Genomic DNA, 16,187 nt, shown 5'->3' on the forward strand with positions numbered 1-16,187 from the left:
AGAATAAATAGCTTAATGTCCCACTGCTGGCTTCACTGTTTAACAACTAAAAGGTTGAAGCAGATGGAGCGAGCGGAGGGGTTGGTTGTGCAGATCTGAGCAACACGTCACCCACAGAGTCACTGGTTGCTGTTAGTAACCTCCAGGAACACAGACTACTTTTTCTTTGTGCCTGTCTATGTGTGAGATTGGGTTCTAGCCAAGGGGTCTGGCAGCTGTCTGCTGTCCTTGTACTGCCCTCCCTCACACTGTCTGAGAGCTCATTCACAGTTGTCAGACAGCTTCAGCTCCAGAGAGTCCCCACTGTACACACACTGCTGTCTCACTCGACTGATTACAAGGAGCATTGAGCAGACAGAGGGGTTCACACTGACAGGGAGAGACCAGGCAGAGCTGCACTGACAAGGAGTTGTGTTTCGAAGATTAACATTGTGCACTAACCCTGGATTGCTGGGCTGATGGGATTTGTGGAGGTACAGTAATAAAGTTTAATGAAATTAATTTGTGAAGTAAAAAGTCTAAACTCGTAGGAAGGCAGTTGAGTGGAGAAGGATGAGGAAAATAGTGATGCAGAATTCACCTGTAGAAATATATTAGGGCCAAGAGGTTAAACCCCTCATTCAAAAGGGATTTCCGAAACTCAGAAATGGTCCTGGGAATAATTTAATGTGCACTTTGTTCATTGGAAAATAAAACTGAGCAGATTAAATCCTGTCACCTGGAATTTACCAACATCTCTTTTGTTGATGGACTTTGCAGTGAGGAGAAAGTGAGGACTGCAGATGCTGGAGACCAGAGCTGGAAATGTGGTGCTGGAAAAGCGCAGCAGGTCAGGCAGCATCCAAGGAGTGGGAGAATCAATGTTTCGGGCATGAGCCCTTCTTCAGGAATCTCCTCCTGAAGAAGGGCTCATGCCCGAAACGCCGATTCTCCTGCTCCTTGGATGCTACCTGACCTGCTGCGCTTTTCCAGCAACACATTTTCAGGACTTTGCTGTTAGAACAATGTGACATTGCCTGTACATTTTGGTTGAATTTCCCCATGTTTTAAAAAAAACTGGGTTTGAAATATTGAATTTTCCAAATGTTACATTTTCCTGGAATCTCTGTTCTTTTAAACTGGTTTACAAAGTCAACTATGAGCCATGTCTAGAAAGAAAGAAATCCGACTGAATATTGCTGGTGAAGCTCAGCAGGTCTAGCCACAGTGTGAGGAGAGAGACGTAACATTCTGACACTGCTGTGACCCTTGCTCAGAACTCCGGAAAGCTGTACATTTGTGTGATGCCCCTGTCACAGTCTCAGAACATTTCAAAGATTTTGTCTGATGATGAAATATTTTGCAAGTGTAATATCAGAATAACAGCTGTTATTGATAATGGCCAGATGAACTGCCCTTGTGATATGAACTGCCCTTGTGATATTGATACAGAGAGAAATATTGCCAAAACATCAAATCTTTCAAAATTGTGACTATCTTATGTTATACCACCATCTCAAAAGAAGGTGTCTCATTAATGTCTCACTCCATAGACTTCCCACTGACAATGCTGCCCTCAGTCAGTACAGCATTGGGAGTGAGGTTCTGGATAACGTACTTGGGTAAAAACAAGGACTGCAGATGCTGGAAACCAGAGTCTAGATTAGAGTGGTGCTGGAAGAGCACAGCAGTTCAGGCAGCATCCGAGGAGCAGGAAAATCGACGTTTTGGGCCAAAGCTCTTCATCAGGAATAGAGGCAGGGTGCCTGCAGAGTGGAGAGATAAATGGGGGGGGGGGGGGGGGGGGAGGAGTAGGGAGAAAGTAGCATAGAGTACAATAGGTGAATGGGGGTGGGGATGTAGGTGATAGGTCAGGGAGGAGGGTGGGGGAAGGTAGCAAAGAGTACAATGGGTGGATGGGGGTGGGGATGAAGGTGATAGGCCAGAGAGGAGGGTGGAGTGGATAGGTGGGCAGGAAGATAGGCAGGTAGGACAGGTCATGGGGACAGTGCTGAGCTGGAAGGTTGGAGCTGAGGTGAGGTGGGGGAAGGGGAAATGAGGAAACTGTTGAAGTCCACGTACTTGGGTCTCATCCTGGGGAAGTGCAGCCTGCCTGTCAGATGCTGAGCTGTTCGTGTTGGTTGCCTGAGTTGGAAAATGCTGGACTGTAATCAGTTTCTCAGGAAAGAGTTTCTGCAGTTGGTTAGTTATTAATGTTGCAGCTCATTGTTGACTTCTACTGACGTGTTCAAAACAATTGCTGTGTTCTTCCTCGGGCCCAAACCTCCTCCTGACAAACAGGATTGTCAGCCTCAGGCCAATGCTGGTGTCATTCTCACTGAGAAGAGGTTGAACTGAGAATGGCTTTGGGTCATTATCCAGGGTCCAGGATTAAATGGCTGCATCACCAAATCAGAGACATCACTTTGAGCAACAACAGAATCGGCCTGTGAGGGAAGTACTCAGAACATGTGCCTGTGCATCGAATTACAAGGTGTTATTGTCTGTAATTCCATCAAACTGTCTATCACAAGAACTCGGGTTGTGTTTGTGTGAGGAGTTTCTGACTGAGTGACTAACTGGAACATGTTTCATCATCACATCATGGTCACCTGCACAGTACAGCATGGTATGATGATTCTATTCAAAAATAATCACAATCTCACTCACACATTCCTTCAAAATGGTGAATTCGAGATTTCTAAATTTGAAGCTGATTTCTAAGTGTCCTCTATATGGAAGTGTTAATCTCTTAAGGTCTGGCTGTGCCTCAAATTTCCATTTCTCCTCCTGGTGTTCAACCCCAATGCTCACCTTACCACCCACTCTCCCTGTAACCTCTTCCAGCTTCACAATCCCTGCATGCTTCTGTGCTGCACCATTTCTGGCTTCTAGAATATTCCAAATGTCAATCAATCTGCCATTGGTAGCCTTATCTCCAGCTGCCTGGAGCCTAACTTCTGGAATTATCTGCCCTTAGTCTCTCCATCTCTCTATCTCTGCCTCTGACTAGCATCGTAGAATAGCTAACTGTGTAAAAGGCTTGTAAAGCCATACATCAAAGTTTTAAATTTGTTCTTTTATCAGAGTGTGGATGAAACAGATATCTCATACACACGTTATCCTGGTGATTCTAACAACACACATTTGTTCTAAATAATGCAGCTTACGAATCACCAGTGCAGAGAACTTACATTACACAGGATATCACCAAATTTACAAAGAAAACAGATTTTCCAACTCCATTGGTCAATTTGGGTGTAAAAATAGAAATTCTTGGAGAAACGTAGCAAGTCTGACTGTGCAGAGAGGAACACTCAATTTTTGAGTCCACTTTTACTTTTCCTTGGAATTGAACGAACAAAAAAGACTCAAAACACTCACTCTGTTCCTCTCTCCACAGGTGCTGCCAGACCTGATGAGTGTTTCCAGCTTTAATGGTTTTTATTTCAGATTTTCAGCATTTGCAGAAATTTGCATTTATTTTAAACATTGTTAAAATTAATTGACGTGATGTGAATGTCATTGTCTGGGCCCACCTGTCCCTAGTTGCCGCTTGAGAAGGTGGGGGTGAGCTGCCATGGAGAACCTTATCAAAGACCTTACTAGAGTCCATGTATATGACATCAACAGCCCTTCCTTCATCTATCAACTTGATCACTTCCTCGAATAACTCTATTAAGTTGGTAAGGCACAAGTTTCTCCGCACAAAACCATATTGCCCATCACTGATAAGCTCATTCTTTTCGAAATATAAATAGATCCTATCTCTCAGTACCGTCTCCAGCAACTTTCCCACTACCAATGTCAAGATCACTGGTCTGTAGTTACCCGGAATATCCCTACTACCCTTCTTGTACAGAGGGACAACATGAGCAACCTTCCAGTCCTGTAGCACCTCATAAAGTCATAGAGTCATAGAGATGTACAGCATAGAAACAGACCAGATATCCCAACCCAGTCTTGTCCCACTTGCCAGCACCCGGCCCATATCCCTCCAAACCCTTCCTATTCATAGACCCATCCAAATGCCTTTTAAATGTTGCAATTGTATCAGCCTCCACCACTTCCTCTGGCAGCTCATTCCATACACGTACCACCCTCTGCGTGAAAAAGTTGCCCCTTAGGTCTCTTTTATATCTTTCCCCTCTCACCCTAAACCTATACCCTCTAGTTCTGGACTCCCCAACCCCAGGGAAAAGACTTTCTCTATTTATCCTATCCATGCCCCTCATGATTTTATAAACCTCTATAAGGTCACCCCTCAGCCTCCGACGCTCCAGGGAAAACAGCCCCAGCCTGTTCAGCCTCTCCCTATAGCTCAAATCCTCCAACCCTGGCAACATCCTTGTAAATCTTTTCTGAACCCTGTCAAGTTTCACAACATCTTTCCAATAGGAAGGAGACCAGAATTGCACACAATATTCCAACAGTGGCCTAACCAATGCCCTGTACAGCCGCACATGACCTCCCAACTCCTGTACTCAATACTCTGGCCAATAAAGGAAAGCATACCAAACACCTTCTTCACTATCCTATCTACCTGTGACTCCACTTTCAGGGAGCTATGAACCTGCACTCCAAGGTCTCTTTGTTCAGCAGCAGTCCCTAGGACCTTACCATTAAGTGTATAAGTCCTGCTAAGATTTCACCTGTATTTAAGGATGCCACAAAGATATCTGTCAGGGCCCCAGCTATTTCCTCTCTTGCCTCCCTCAGCAACCTGAGATAGATCCCATCTGGTCCTGGGGATTTGTTCACCTTAATGACCTCTAGCCTACCCAACACATCATCCCTACTTATGTCAACGTGATCCAGACTAATCAAACTTCTATCTGTAATCTCAAGATTCATCATGTTCCTCTCCTCAGTGAACACTGATGCAAAGTAATCATTCAGAACCTCACCCATTCTCTCAGGTTTGACACACAGCCTTCCTTCATTATCCTTTAGTGGACCAATCCTTTCTCTAGTTACCCGCTTGCTTCTTATATAAGAATAAAATGCTTTGGGATTTTCCTTAATTGTGCTTGCTAAAGCTATTTCATGACCCCTTTTAGCCCGCTTGATTCCTTGTTTAAGACTTGTCCTACTCTTCCGATATCCCTCCAGGGCCTGTTCTGTTCTTAGCTGCCTACACCTTATGTACACTTCCCTTTTCCTCTTGGCTAGCCGTACAATTTCTCCTGTCATCCACGGTTCACGAATCTTGACCTTCCTATCCTTTGCCTTCAATGGGACATGTCTATCCTACACTGCTGTTAACCTATCTTTGAAAGCCTCCCACATCTCAAATGTGACTTCCTTTCAAATAGCTGTGTCCAATCCACATTTCCCAGCTCCTGCCTAATTTTGATATAATTGGCCTTGGCCCAGTTTAGCACTCTTCCCTTAGGACCACTCCCTTCTTTATCTATGAGTATTCTAAAACTTACAGAATTGTGGTCACTGTTCCCAAAGAAATCTCCCACCGCAACTTCTACCACCTGTCCTGGCTCGTTCCCCAGTTACAGGTCCAATATGGCCCCTTCCCTCGTTGGACTATTGACACACTGCTCTAGAAAACTCTCCTGGACGCTTCGTACAAATTCTACTCCATCCAGACCTCTGACACTAAGTGTATCCCAGTCAATGTTGGGAATATTAAAATCTCCCAACACCACTCCCCTATTGCCTCTACATCTATTCATAATCTGTTTACCTATTTGTTCTTCTACCTCATGCTCACTGTTGGGAGGTCTGTAATACAGCCCAAACAATGTAACTGCACCCTTTTTATTTCTCAGCTCCACCCCAAATGCCTCACTACCCAAGACCGCCATAGTGTCCTCCGATAGCACAGCCGTGATATCGTCCCTGACCAGCAATGCAAGTCCACCCCATCTTTTACTTCCCTCCCTGTCCTGTCTGAAGCGTCTCTATCCTGGAACATTTAGTTACCAATCATCTTGCCCTTCCTTCAACCAAGTCTCTGTGATTGCAATAACGGCATACTCCCAGGCTCCAATCCAAGCCCTAAGTTCATCTGCCTTACACACTATACTCCTTGCATTAAAGTAGATGCATTTCAGGCCACCAGTTCTTTTGCGCTCACCTGCTCTCTGCCAATTCTTCCCTTTATTAGCGCTATCTTCATAATTCTTACAGTCTCCAGCCTCCACCTCGTTGCCGACTTGTTTTCTCATCTGGTTCCCAGTCCCCTGCCACATTGTGGGCGGCACGGTGGCACAGTGGTTAGCACTGCTGCCTCACAGCGCCGGAGACCCGGGTTCAATTCCCGCCTCAGGCGACTGACTGTGTGGAGTTTGCATGTTCTCCCCGTGTCTGCGTGGGTTTCCTCCGGGTGCTCCGGTTTCCTCCCACAATCCAAAGATGTGCAGGTCAGGTGAATTGGCCATGCTAAATTGCCCGTAGTGTTGGGTAAGGGGTAGATGTAGATGTAGGGGTATGGGTGGGTTACGCTTCGGCGGGGCGGTGTGGACTTGTTGGGCCGAAGGGCCTGTTTCCACACTGTAAGTAATCTAATCTAGTTTAAAACCTCCCCAACAGCAATAGCAAAAATTCCCCCAGGGACATTGGTTCCGGTCTGGTTCAGATGTAGACCATCCCTTTTGTAATACCCCACCTTCCCCAGAACCGGTACCAATGTCCAACAAATCTGAACCCCTCCCTCCAACACCATCTCTCAAGCCACGTGTTCATCCTGCCTGCTTTTTCATTTCTACACTGGCTAGCACGTGGCACTGGTAGTAATCCCAAGATCACTATCTTTGAGGCCCTCCCCTTTAACTTCTCTCCTAGCTCCCTGAATTCTTCTTTCAGGACCTCATCTCGCTTTCTACTTATATCGTTGATCCCTACATTCACCAAGACAACTGGCTGTTCACCCTCTCCTTTTAGAATGCTCTGCAGCCGATCGGTGACATACCTGACCCGAGCACCTGGGAGGTAACATACCATCTGGGAGTCCCGTTTTAGAACATAGAACATAGAACAATACAGCACAGAACAGGCCCTTCGGCCCACGATGTTGTGCCGAACTTCTATCCTAGATTAAGCACCCATCCATGTACCTATCCAAATGCCGCTTAAAGGTCGCCAATGAATCTGACTCTACCACTCCCTCGGGCAGCGCATTCCATGCCCCCACCACTCTCTGGGTAAAGAACCCACCCCTGACATCTCCCCTATACCTTCCACCCTTCACCTTAAATTTATGTCCCCTTGTAACACTCTGTTGTACCCGGGGAAAAAGTTTCTGACTGTCTACTCTATCTATTCCGCTGATCATCTTATAAACCTCTATCAAGTCACCCCTCATCCTTCGCCGTTCCAACGAGAAAAGGCCGAGAACTCTCAACCTATCCTCGTACGACCTACTCTCCATTCCAGGCAACATCCTGGTAAATCTTCTCTGCACCCTCTCCAAAGCTTCCACATCTTTCCTAAAGTGAGGCGACCAGAACTGCACACAGTACTCCAAATGTGGCCTAACCAAAGTCCTGTACAGCTGCAACATCACCTCACGACTCTTGAATTCAATCCCTCTGCTAATGAACGATAATACTCCATAGGCCTTCTTACAAACTCTATCCACCTGAGTGGCAACCTTCAAAGATCTATGTACATAGACCCCAAGATCCCTCTGTTCCTCCACCTGACCAAGAACCCTACCATTAACCCTGTATTTCGCATTCTTATTTGTTCTTCCAAAATGGACAACCTCACACTTGGCAGGGTTGAACTCCATCTGCCACTCCTCAGCCCAGCTCTGCATCCTATCTAAGTCCCTCTGCAGCCGACAACAGCCCTCCTCACTGTCCACAACTCCACCTATCTTTGTATCATCTGAAAATTTACTGACCCACCCTTCGACTCCCTCCTCTAAGTCATTAATAAAAATTACAAACAGCAGAGGACCCAGAACTGATCCCTGTGGAACTCCACTTGTAACTGGACTCCATGCTGAATATTTACCATCTACCACCACTCTCTGACTTCTACCGGTTAGCCAGTTTTCTATCCAATTGGCCAAATTTCCCTCTATCCCATGCCTCCTGACTTTCCGCATAAGCCTACCATGGGGAACCTTATCAAATGCCTTACTAAAATCCATGTACACTACATCCACTGCTCTACCCTCATCCACATGCTTGGTCACCTCCTCGAAGAATTCAATAAGACTTGTAAGGCAAGACCTACCCTTCACAAATCCGTGCTGGCTGTCCCTAATCAAGCAGTGTCTTTCCAGATACTCGTAAATCCTATCCCTCAGTACCCTTTCCATTACTTTGCCTGCCACAGAAGTAAGACTAACTGGCCTGTAATTCCCGGGGTTATCCCTATTCCCTTTTTTGAACAGGGGCACAACATTCGCTACTCTCCAGTCCCCTGGTACCACCCCAGTTGCCAGTGAAGACGAGAAGATCATTGCCAACGGTACTGCAATTTCCTCTCTTGCTTCCCACATAATCCTAGGATATATCCCGTCAGGCCCGGGGGACTTGTCTATCCTCAAGTTGTTCAAAATGTCCAACACATCTTCCTTCCTAACAGGTATCTCTTCTAGCTTATCAGTCCGTTTCACACTCTCCTCTTCAACAATACGGTCCCTCTCGTTCGTAAATACTGAAGAGAAGTACTTGTTCAAGACCTCTCCTATCTCTTCCGACTCAATACACAGTCTCCCACCACTGTCCTTGATCGGACCTACCCTCGTTCTCGTCATTCTCAGGTTTCTCACATACACATAGAATGCCTTGGGGTTATCCTTGATCCTATCCGCCAGGGATTTTTCATGCCCTCTCTTAGCTCTCCTAATCCCTTTCTTCAGGTCCCTTCTGGCTATCCTGTATCCCTCCACTGCTCTGTCTGAACCTTGTTTCCTCAACCTTATGTAAGCCTCCTTCTTCCTCTTTACTAGACATTCAACCTCCCTCGTCAACCAAGGCTCCCTCACACGACCATTTCTTTCCTGCCTGATCGGTACATACATATCAAGGACACGTCGTATCTGCTCCTTGAAAAAGTCCCACATTTCCACCACATCCTTCCCTGACAGCCTATGCTCCCAACGTATGCTCCTCAAATCCTGTCTTACAGCATCGTAATTTCCCTTCCCCCAATTGTAAAATCTACCTTGTTGTGCGCACCTATCTCTCTCCATAACCAAGGTGAAAGTCACAGAATTGTGGTCGCCATCACCAAAATGTTCACCCACCAACAAGCCCACCACTTGTCCCGGTTCGTTACCGAGTACCAAATCCAATATGGCCTCCCCTCTGGTTGGACAATCTACATACTGCGTTAGAAAAGCTTCCTGGACACACTGCACAAACACCGCCCCATCCAATCTACTTGATCGAAAGAGCTTCCAATCAATATTTGGGAAGTTGAAGTCGCCCATGACTACGACCCTGTGGCTTCTGCACCTTTCCAAAATCTGTTTCCCAATCTGTTTCTCCACATCTCTGCTGCTATTGGGGGGCCTATAATAAACACCCAACAAGGTGACTGCACCTTTCCTATTTCTGACTTCAGCCCATACTACCTCCAAAGGCAGATCCCCCTCAAACTTCCTTTCTGCAGCCGTTATACCATTTCTAATTAGCAATGCCACCCCCCCTCCTTTTTTACCACCCTCCCTATTCTTACTGAAACATCTGTAACCAGGAACCTCCAACAGCCATTCCTGTCCCTCATCTATCCATGTTTCCGTGATGGCCACAACATCGTAGTCCCAGGTACCGATCCACGCCTTAAGTTCACCCACCTTATTTCTGATACTCCTTGCATTGAAGTATACGCACTGGAGCCCATCTCTGTGTCCGCAAGTAGTCCCTGTCAGTGCTACCTTCTCCACAGCCTCCCTACAGTCTTGGACATCCTGACACACAGCTAGCTTACTTGCTGGACTACAAGTCCGGATCCCATCCCCCTGCCAAATTAGTTTAAACCCCCCCGAAGAGTGCTAGCAAACCTACCCCCCAGGATATTGGTGCCCTTCTGGTTCAGGTGCAACCCGTCCTGTTTATACAGGTCCCACCTTCCCCAGAATGCAGTCCAATTGTCCAAATATCTGAAGCCCTCCCTCCTACACCATCCTTGCAGCCACGTGTTCAACTGCACTCTCTCCCTATTCTTTGCCTCTCTGTCACGTGGCACCGGCAACAACCCAGAGATGACGACTCTGTCTGTCCTAGCTTTTAGCTTCCAGCCTAACTCCTTGAGCTCTTGAATGACCTCCCCACCCCTCTTCCTACCTATGTCGTTGGTGCCAATGTGTACCACGACTTCTGGCTGCACACCCTCCCCCTTAAGGATTCTGAAGACACGGTCCGAGACGTCTCGGACCCTAGCACCCGGGAGGCAACAAACCAGCCGAGAGTCTCGCTCATGTCCACAGAACCGCCTGTCCGTCCCTCTAACTAGAGAGTCCCCTATAACTAGCGCTCTCCTCTTCTCCCCCTTTCCCTTCTGAATCTCAGAGCCACAGACCCCTTCACTGCAGCTTACACCTGCAAGGCTGTCCCCCCCAACAGTTTCCAAAGCTGCATACTTATTTTTTAGGGGAACGACCACAGGGGAACCCTGCACTGCCTGTTTCTTCCCCTTCCCACCTCTAACTGTTACCCAGCTACCTCTGTTCTCTGGCGTAACTATGTCCCTGTAGCTTCTATCGATCACCCTCTCAGCCTCTTGAATAATCCTGTGTTTTCGGCCACAGAACCGCCTATCTACTCCCCCCACAGTCGAATCCCCTATGACTATGGTCCTATGAGTCTATTTCCTGCCCTTCTGAACAACAGTGCCCACCACGGTGCCATGAACTTGACAACTGCTGCCCTCCCCTGGTGAGCCATCTCCCCCAACAGTATCCAAAATGGTATACCTGTTTTGGAGGGAGATGACTGCAGGGGACATCTGCACTGTCTTCCTACTCTTTTTCTGTCTTTTGGTCACCCATTCACTGTCTCCCTCAGCAATTCTAACCAACGGTGTGACCAGTTCACTAAACGTGCTAATCACGACCTCCTCAGCATCACAGATGCTCCACAGTGAGTCCATCCGCAGCTCCAGAGTCGTCATGTGGTCAAACAAGAGCTGCAGCTGGACACAGGTCAGACATGTCCCTGAGCTCCCACATCAAGCAAGAGGCCTCACGGATTTGAGGTCCCCTGCCATTAGAAGCTTAGCTTTATATCAACTAACTAAAACCAAACAATGCACTTAAACATATGATAAGGAAGGATAAGAAATAAGCCTTACCTTACAGGGTCTTTTTCTTCCGGTTAGAGGAGGGAGGTGGGAGGGAGATCCTACACGTGTAGTATCTCGGGTTTAATATAATTTGAGCCCTTACCTTCCCGGCAGCCCTTGCTTCCCTCCTCCTTCTCTCCTCACTGCTCTGGCAAAATGGAGAGCAAATGTGATGAGACATTTTGGGAACAAGGTTGCTCCATTTTGATTGGCCACAAGGCCAGCTGCCCCAGACCTTTGATCTCTTCAGGGAGACTCTGAGAACATTCCTAAAGTGTTTCCACGATTCATCCTGGGGAGGCTCTCACCATGAGCAGATTCCATGGAGAGCAGTTGATTCTGGAATCTGGTGTCGGACTCGCGAGTGACATATCCTGCCGTGAGGAGCTGGTTTGGAATGTTTCATGCCACTATTCCCGGCTTTGGGAGAGGCCATTACTCTCGGACTGTGTTCACTGCCACTGAGATTTGGTGAATCTTGGAATGCTCCAGTTCGTGGTAGATCACCCCAATCCCTGAAGCTGATAGGAGCACGGAATTGACTACTACAATATTATGGATCAGACCAGACCAGACCAGACCTGGTCAGGATATATTGGGAAGGTAGCCTAGACCCTAACTTTTTTCTTATTTTAAAGCTAAACGTAAGGTGTTGCATTCCAAATGCAATTCGATTGATCACACTACTCAATGTTAAACAAAACACATGGAATTCATATATGATCATTTAAATGCAAAAACAATTAAAGAGGAGTTAGCTTAACTGTGACTCTATTGGAAAACTTAACAGAATAATAGTTTATTACTAATTAACTGTTCCAATATAATAACGTTCCATAAACACATCCCTTGGCAAAAGTCCAATTCAGAAAAACAGATTGTCTCACATTAAACTCCAACAGCCCAGGAATGAAACAGCAAGAGCACTTGGAGAGAGAGTACATTAGGGAGAGATTTACTGCAGCAACAGACCCAGCAACAATTACTGCTGAGAAACTACAAAACTAAAAACCCTGCGTCTGTGACAGTTTGACCACACCCATTCTGGCTGCTTCTATTGGCTCAACGTTTTAAAGAAAACTCCCAAGATCTCACAAGCTGTTTACTCTAGTGATTCTGTGGAGAATGTTTGGTACCTCTGCCTTGATACCTTCCTTTAGAAGAATCAGGACAAAATAGACTCTTAAAGCCACAGTATTGTTTAAACTTCATTCACTCACTGCCCATCCCTAATTGCCCAGAGGATAGTTAAGACTTACCCACATTGCTGTGGGTCTGGAGTCACATGTAGGCCAGACCAGGTAAGGATGGCAGATTCCTTCCCTAAAGGACATTAGTAACCCAGATGGGTTTTTCCCAACAATCGACAATGGATTGATGGCCATCATTATACACTTAATCTTGTATTAGATCCAAATTCCACCATCTGCCATGGTGGGATTTGAACCCAGGTCCCCAGAACATTACTGGGGTCTCTGGATTAACAGCCCAGAGATAAAGCCACTGGGCCATCACCTCCCTGCATCACCGTAACCAGTAACCATCACCTCCCCCAATCTCCTGATCCTCAAATACTCTTTCCATTCGGCAATCATAGCTCACACATCATAACAGTGACAATCCTCTGAAACTATCTCATTAGTTGAAGAGTGCTTTGAGGTATCTGGAGGTCATAGAAGATGTTTCAGAAATATCAGTCTCTCTTGTTGCCTTTTTAACTGCTCCAGTACCATAACGTACAACCACTCAAGGTGAGGGCAGTCTGTACATTGTCCCCAGTCTCTGGAAAACTTCAGGATATCTCTCCTCGATTTCTGGTTTGATTAATTTGTCACCATCACCATCCAAAGACATGCAGGTTAGGCTGGATTGGCCATGTGAAATTGCCCCATAGTGTCCAGGGATATGCAGGTGAGGGGAGTTAACCACAGGAAATGCAGGGTTATAGGGTAAGGACTGGATCTGGGTGGGATGGTCTTTGAAGGCTTGGTGCAGGCTCGACTGGCCGAATGGCCTCTTTCTGCCCTGTAGGGATTCTATGATTCTATGATCTGCTACCAATGTGCCTTCACTCTAGTCTCTCTGACAAACAGAACTATGTCCTCCATGTTCATCTTATCAAATCATTTCTTAATGCTCACGACCTCGGTCAGAGTACACCTCAATCCTCATTATTCCAATGAGAGAGCTGCACACTGTCAGCTCAATTGATCCTGAGACTTCCAGCTTCACCAGCCTCTGGGCATCCATTCTGTTCATCTCTATTTACACATTCTCCATCTTCTTTAGAAGTATAAAATCAGAAAGCGACACGGTAGCTCAGTGGTTAGCACTGCTGCCTCACAGCACCAGGGTCCCAGGTTTGATTCCAGCCTCGGGCGACTGTCTGTGTGAAGTTTGCACATTCTCCCCGTGTCTGTGTGGGTTTCCTCCCACAGTCACAAAGATGTGCAGGTTAGGGTGAATTGGCCATGCTAAATTGCCCATAGTGTTAAGTGTATTAGTCAGAGGGAAATGGGTCTGGGTGGGTTACTCTTCAGAGGGTCGGTGTGGACTGGTTGGGCCAAAGGGCCTGTTCCACACTGCAGGGAATCTAATCTAATAGTGTGCACCACCCATCACGATAATGGCTTGTCGTCTTGGGGAGCATCCAGAGTCCGGAAGATTTTCCTCCTCATCTCTCTAACGTCACTGGGGCTTGTCCATCACCGTCCAATAAACAATACCTTATTGTGGAGAGCAGCTTACCCTCAGGAGAATACTGAGGCCTCGCCTCTACCCTACCTCCTCCCAAGAGCCTTAAAGGAGGATATGGAGAGGAAACCTCCCCCATCACCAACACGCTTTTCGAGGCTGAGCTTGTTAATGCTATATCACTGAAATACAAACATAAACACAGAGCAAATAGACACAGGAGTAGGCCTTCCAGCCTGCTCTACCATTCAATATGATCATGGCTGATCATCCAACTCAGTCCCCTTTTCCTGCTTTCTCCCTGCAACCTTTAGCCGTAAGGACTATACTGAACACATCCAATGTTTTAGCCCCACCTACCACCTGTGACAGAGAATTCCACAGGCTCCTCACTCTCTGAGTTTTTTTTAAATTTACTCATTGGACATGGGCATCACTGGCTGGGCCCAGCATTAATAACCTGTCCCTAGTCGCCCTGTGTAAAGGTGGGGGTGAGCTGTCTTCTTGAACTTACCTGCAGTCTGTGTGCTGCAGGTAGATCCACAATGAAGAAATTTTGGTTGATTTCTGTTGTAAGTGGCCTCCCTGTATCCATAGAATGTGACTCCCCTCCCTCCGCCCCCCCCCAACCCACCCAGTTCTGGAGTCCCTGGTCATCAAGAACATCCCTCTTGTGTTTATACTGTCTACTCCTGTTGGACTTTTAGAGGTTTCTATGGGAATCCTCTCTCATTCTTCTAAACTCCACTGAATATAGGTGGCACAATCACTCGGTGGTTAGCACTGCTACCTCACAGCACCAGGGACCTGGGTTCAATTCTAGCTTTGGGTGACTGTGTGGAGCTTGCACGTTCTTCCTGTGTCTGCGTGGGTTTCCTCTGGATGCTCTGGTTTCCTTCCACACCAAACTTGTGCAGGTTAGATGGGATGGCCATGGGAGATGCAGGGATAGTGTGCTCTGAATGGGATGCTGTTTGGCGATTCAATGGGCTGAATAGCCTGTTTCCACACTGTAGGGATTCTAAATCTGATCTGTCAGTCCTGCCATCCTAGGAATTGTTCTGGGAAACCTTCACTGCACTCCCTCTGTAATGTGGTGCTCCAAATGTTTAGTATTTCTGCTTGATAATTCTAAACGTGTGAAATGAACTGCAATGCTTAGCTTGTATAGTGGCAAAAGCCAGATTACATTTAAACCCTGAACTTTCACCTGAATGTTTGCTTGCTCACAGCTACCAGGTAAACAGGAACAACATGGAGAAATATGAATACCTTGGTCTGGTGGGGGAAGGCAGCTATGGAATCGTAATCAGATCCCGGAATAAAGAAAACGGGAGAATTGTTGCCATCAAGAAATTCTTGGAGGACGATGATGACAAAATGGTGAAAAAAATAGCCATGCGGGAGATTCGGTTATTAAAGGTAATCTACCTCACACGCTGTCAGATTATAACCAACAGGAACCTGACAGCAATACTGACTGACTTTCCTGAGATAGGCAAGGGCAGAATGAGTCTCTCTTTCTCTCTCTCTCTCTCTCTCTCTCCCTGAGGCAGAGTCTGAATCCACTGACGACATCCTCTGAGGTAGCGGCAATATGAGAAAACCTTTTCATGCAGCAAGAGGTTAGGGTCTGGAATGCAAGCATCTTCCAAACCCAAGGCCACTTCCATCTAGAAGGACAAGGGCAGCAGATACATGGGAACACCACCCCTTACAAATTTCCCTCCAAGCCACTGATCATCCTGACTTGGAAATATATCGCCGTTCCATCATTGTCACTGGGTCAGAATCCTGGAATTCCCTCCCTAAGGGTCATTGTGGGTCTACTCACAGCACATGGACTGTAGCAGTTCAAGATGGAAGCTCACCCCCACCTTCTCAAGGAGCAACTAGGGATGGTAATAAATACTGGCCTAGCCAGTGGCACCCACATCAAATTAATGGTTAAAAAAACAGCAAATTTTTTTTGGGATACTCCTGGGAGTTAGTGAGTTTGCCCATGTTAAACGATCCACTATCAATCTCAATGAGGGGTAATTTGTTTTAGACATGAGAATTCATTGTATAAGTGCAAGAATCCTATTAAAATACAAAGATCAACAATTACAGTGAAAAGGTGGTTACAAGACAGGCAATGTAATTGTGGTTGAGGTGAAGATTGAATTGGAACAAGGATGTCCCATCCAGTCACATTCTCCAGAAGCAGTCTGGTATTTCTCCAAATATTACTCTCATATCAGCTTCAGATAATC

The 16,187-nt window shown here is 46.5% G+C and overlaps 1 protein-coding gene across 1 annotated transcript in view; it reads left to right on the forward strand.

Annotated features, from left to right (window-relative positions):
• The first annotated feature begins 271 nt into the window (after positions 1-271).
• Positions 272-16,187, forward strand: part of LOC140485546 (cyclin-dependent kinase-like 2) — a 65,614-nt gene continuing 49,698 nt past the window's right edge. The window contains exons 1-2 of the mRNA XM_072583762.1: positions 272-473; positions 15,165-15,354. Coding sequence (XP_072439863.1) covers positions 15,187-15,354 — 168 coding nt within the window. The 5' untranslated portion in view covers positions 272-473; positions 15,165-15,186. The remainder of the gene's footprint in view (positions 474-15,164; positions 15,355-16,187) is intronic.

The sequence above is a fragment of the Chiloscyllium punctatum genome, chromosome 14 (assembly GCF_047496795.1).
Source record: "Chiloscyllium punctatum isolate Juve2018m chromosome 14, sChiPun1.3, whole genome shotgun sequence".
Taxonomy (NCBI): Eukaryota; Metazoa; Chordata; class Chondrichthyes; order Orectolobiformes; family Hemiscylliidae; genus Chiloscyllium; species Chiloscyllium punctatum.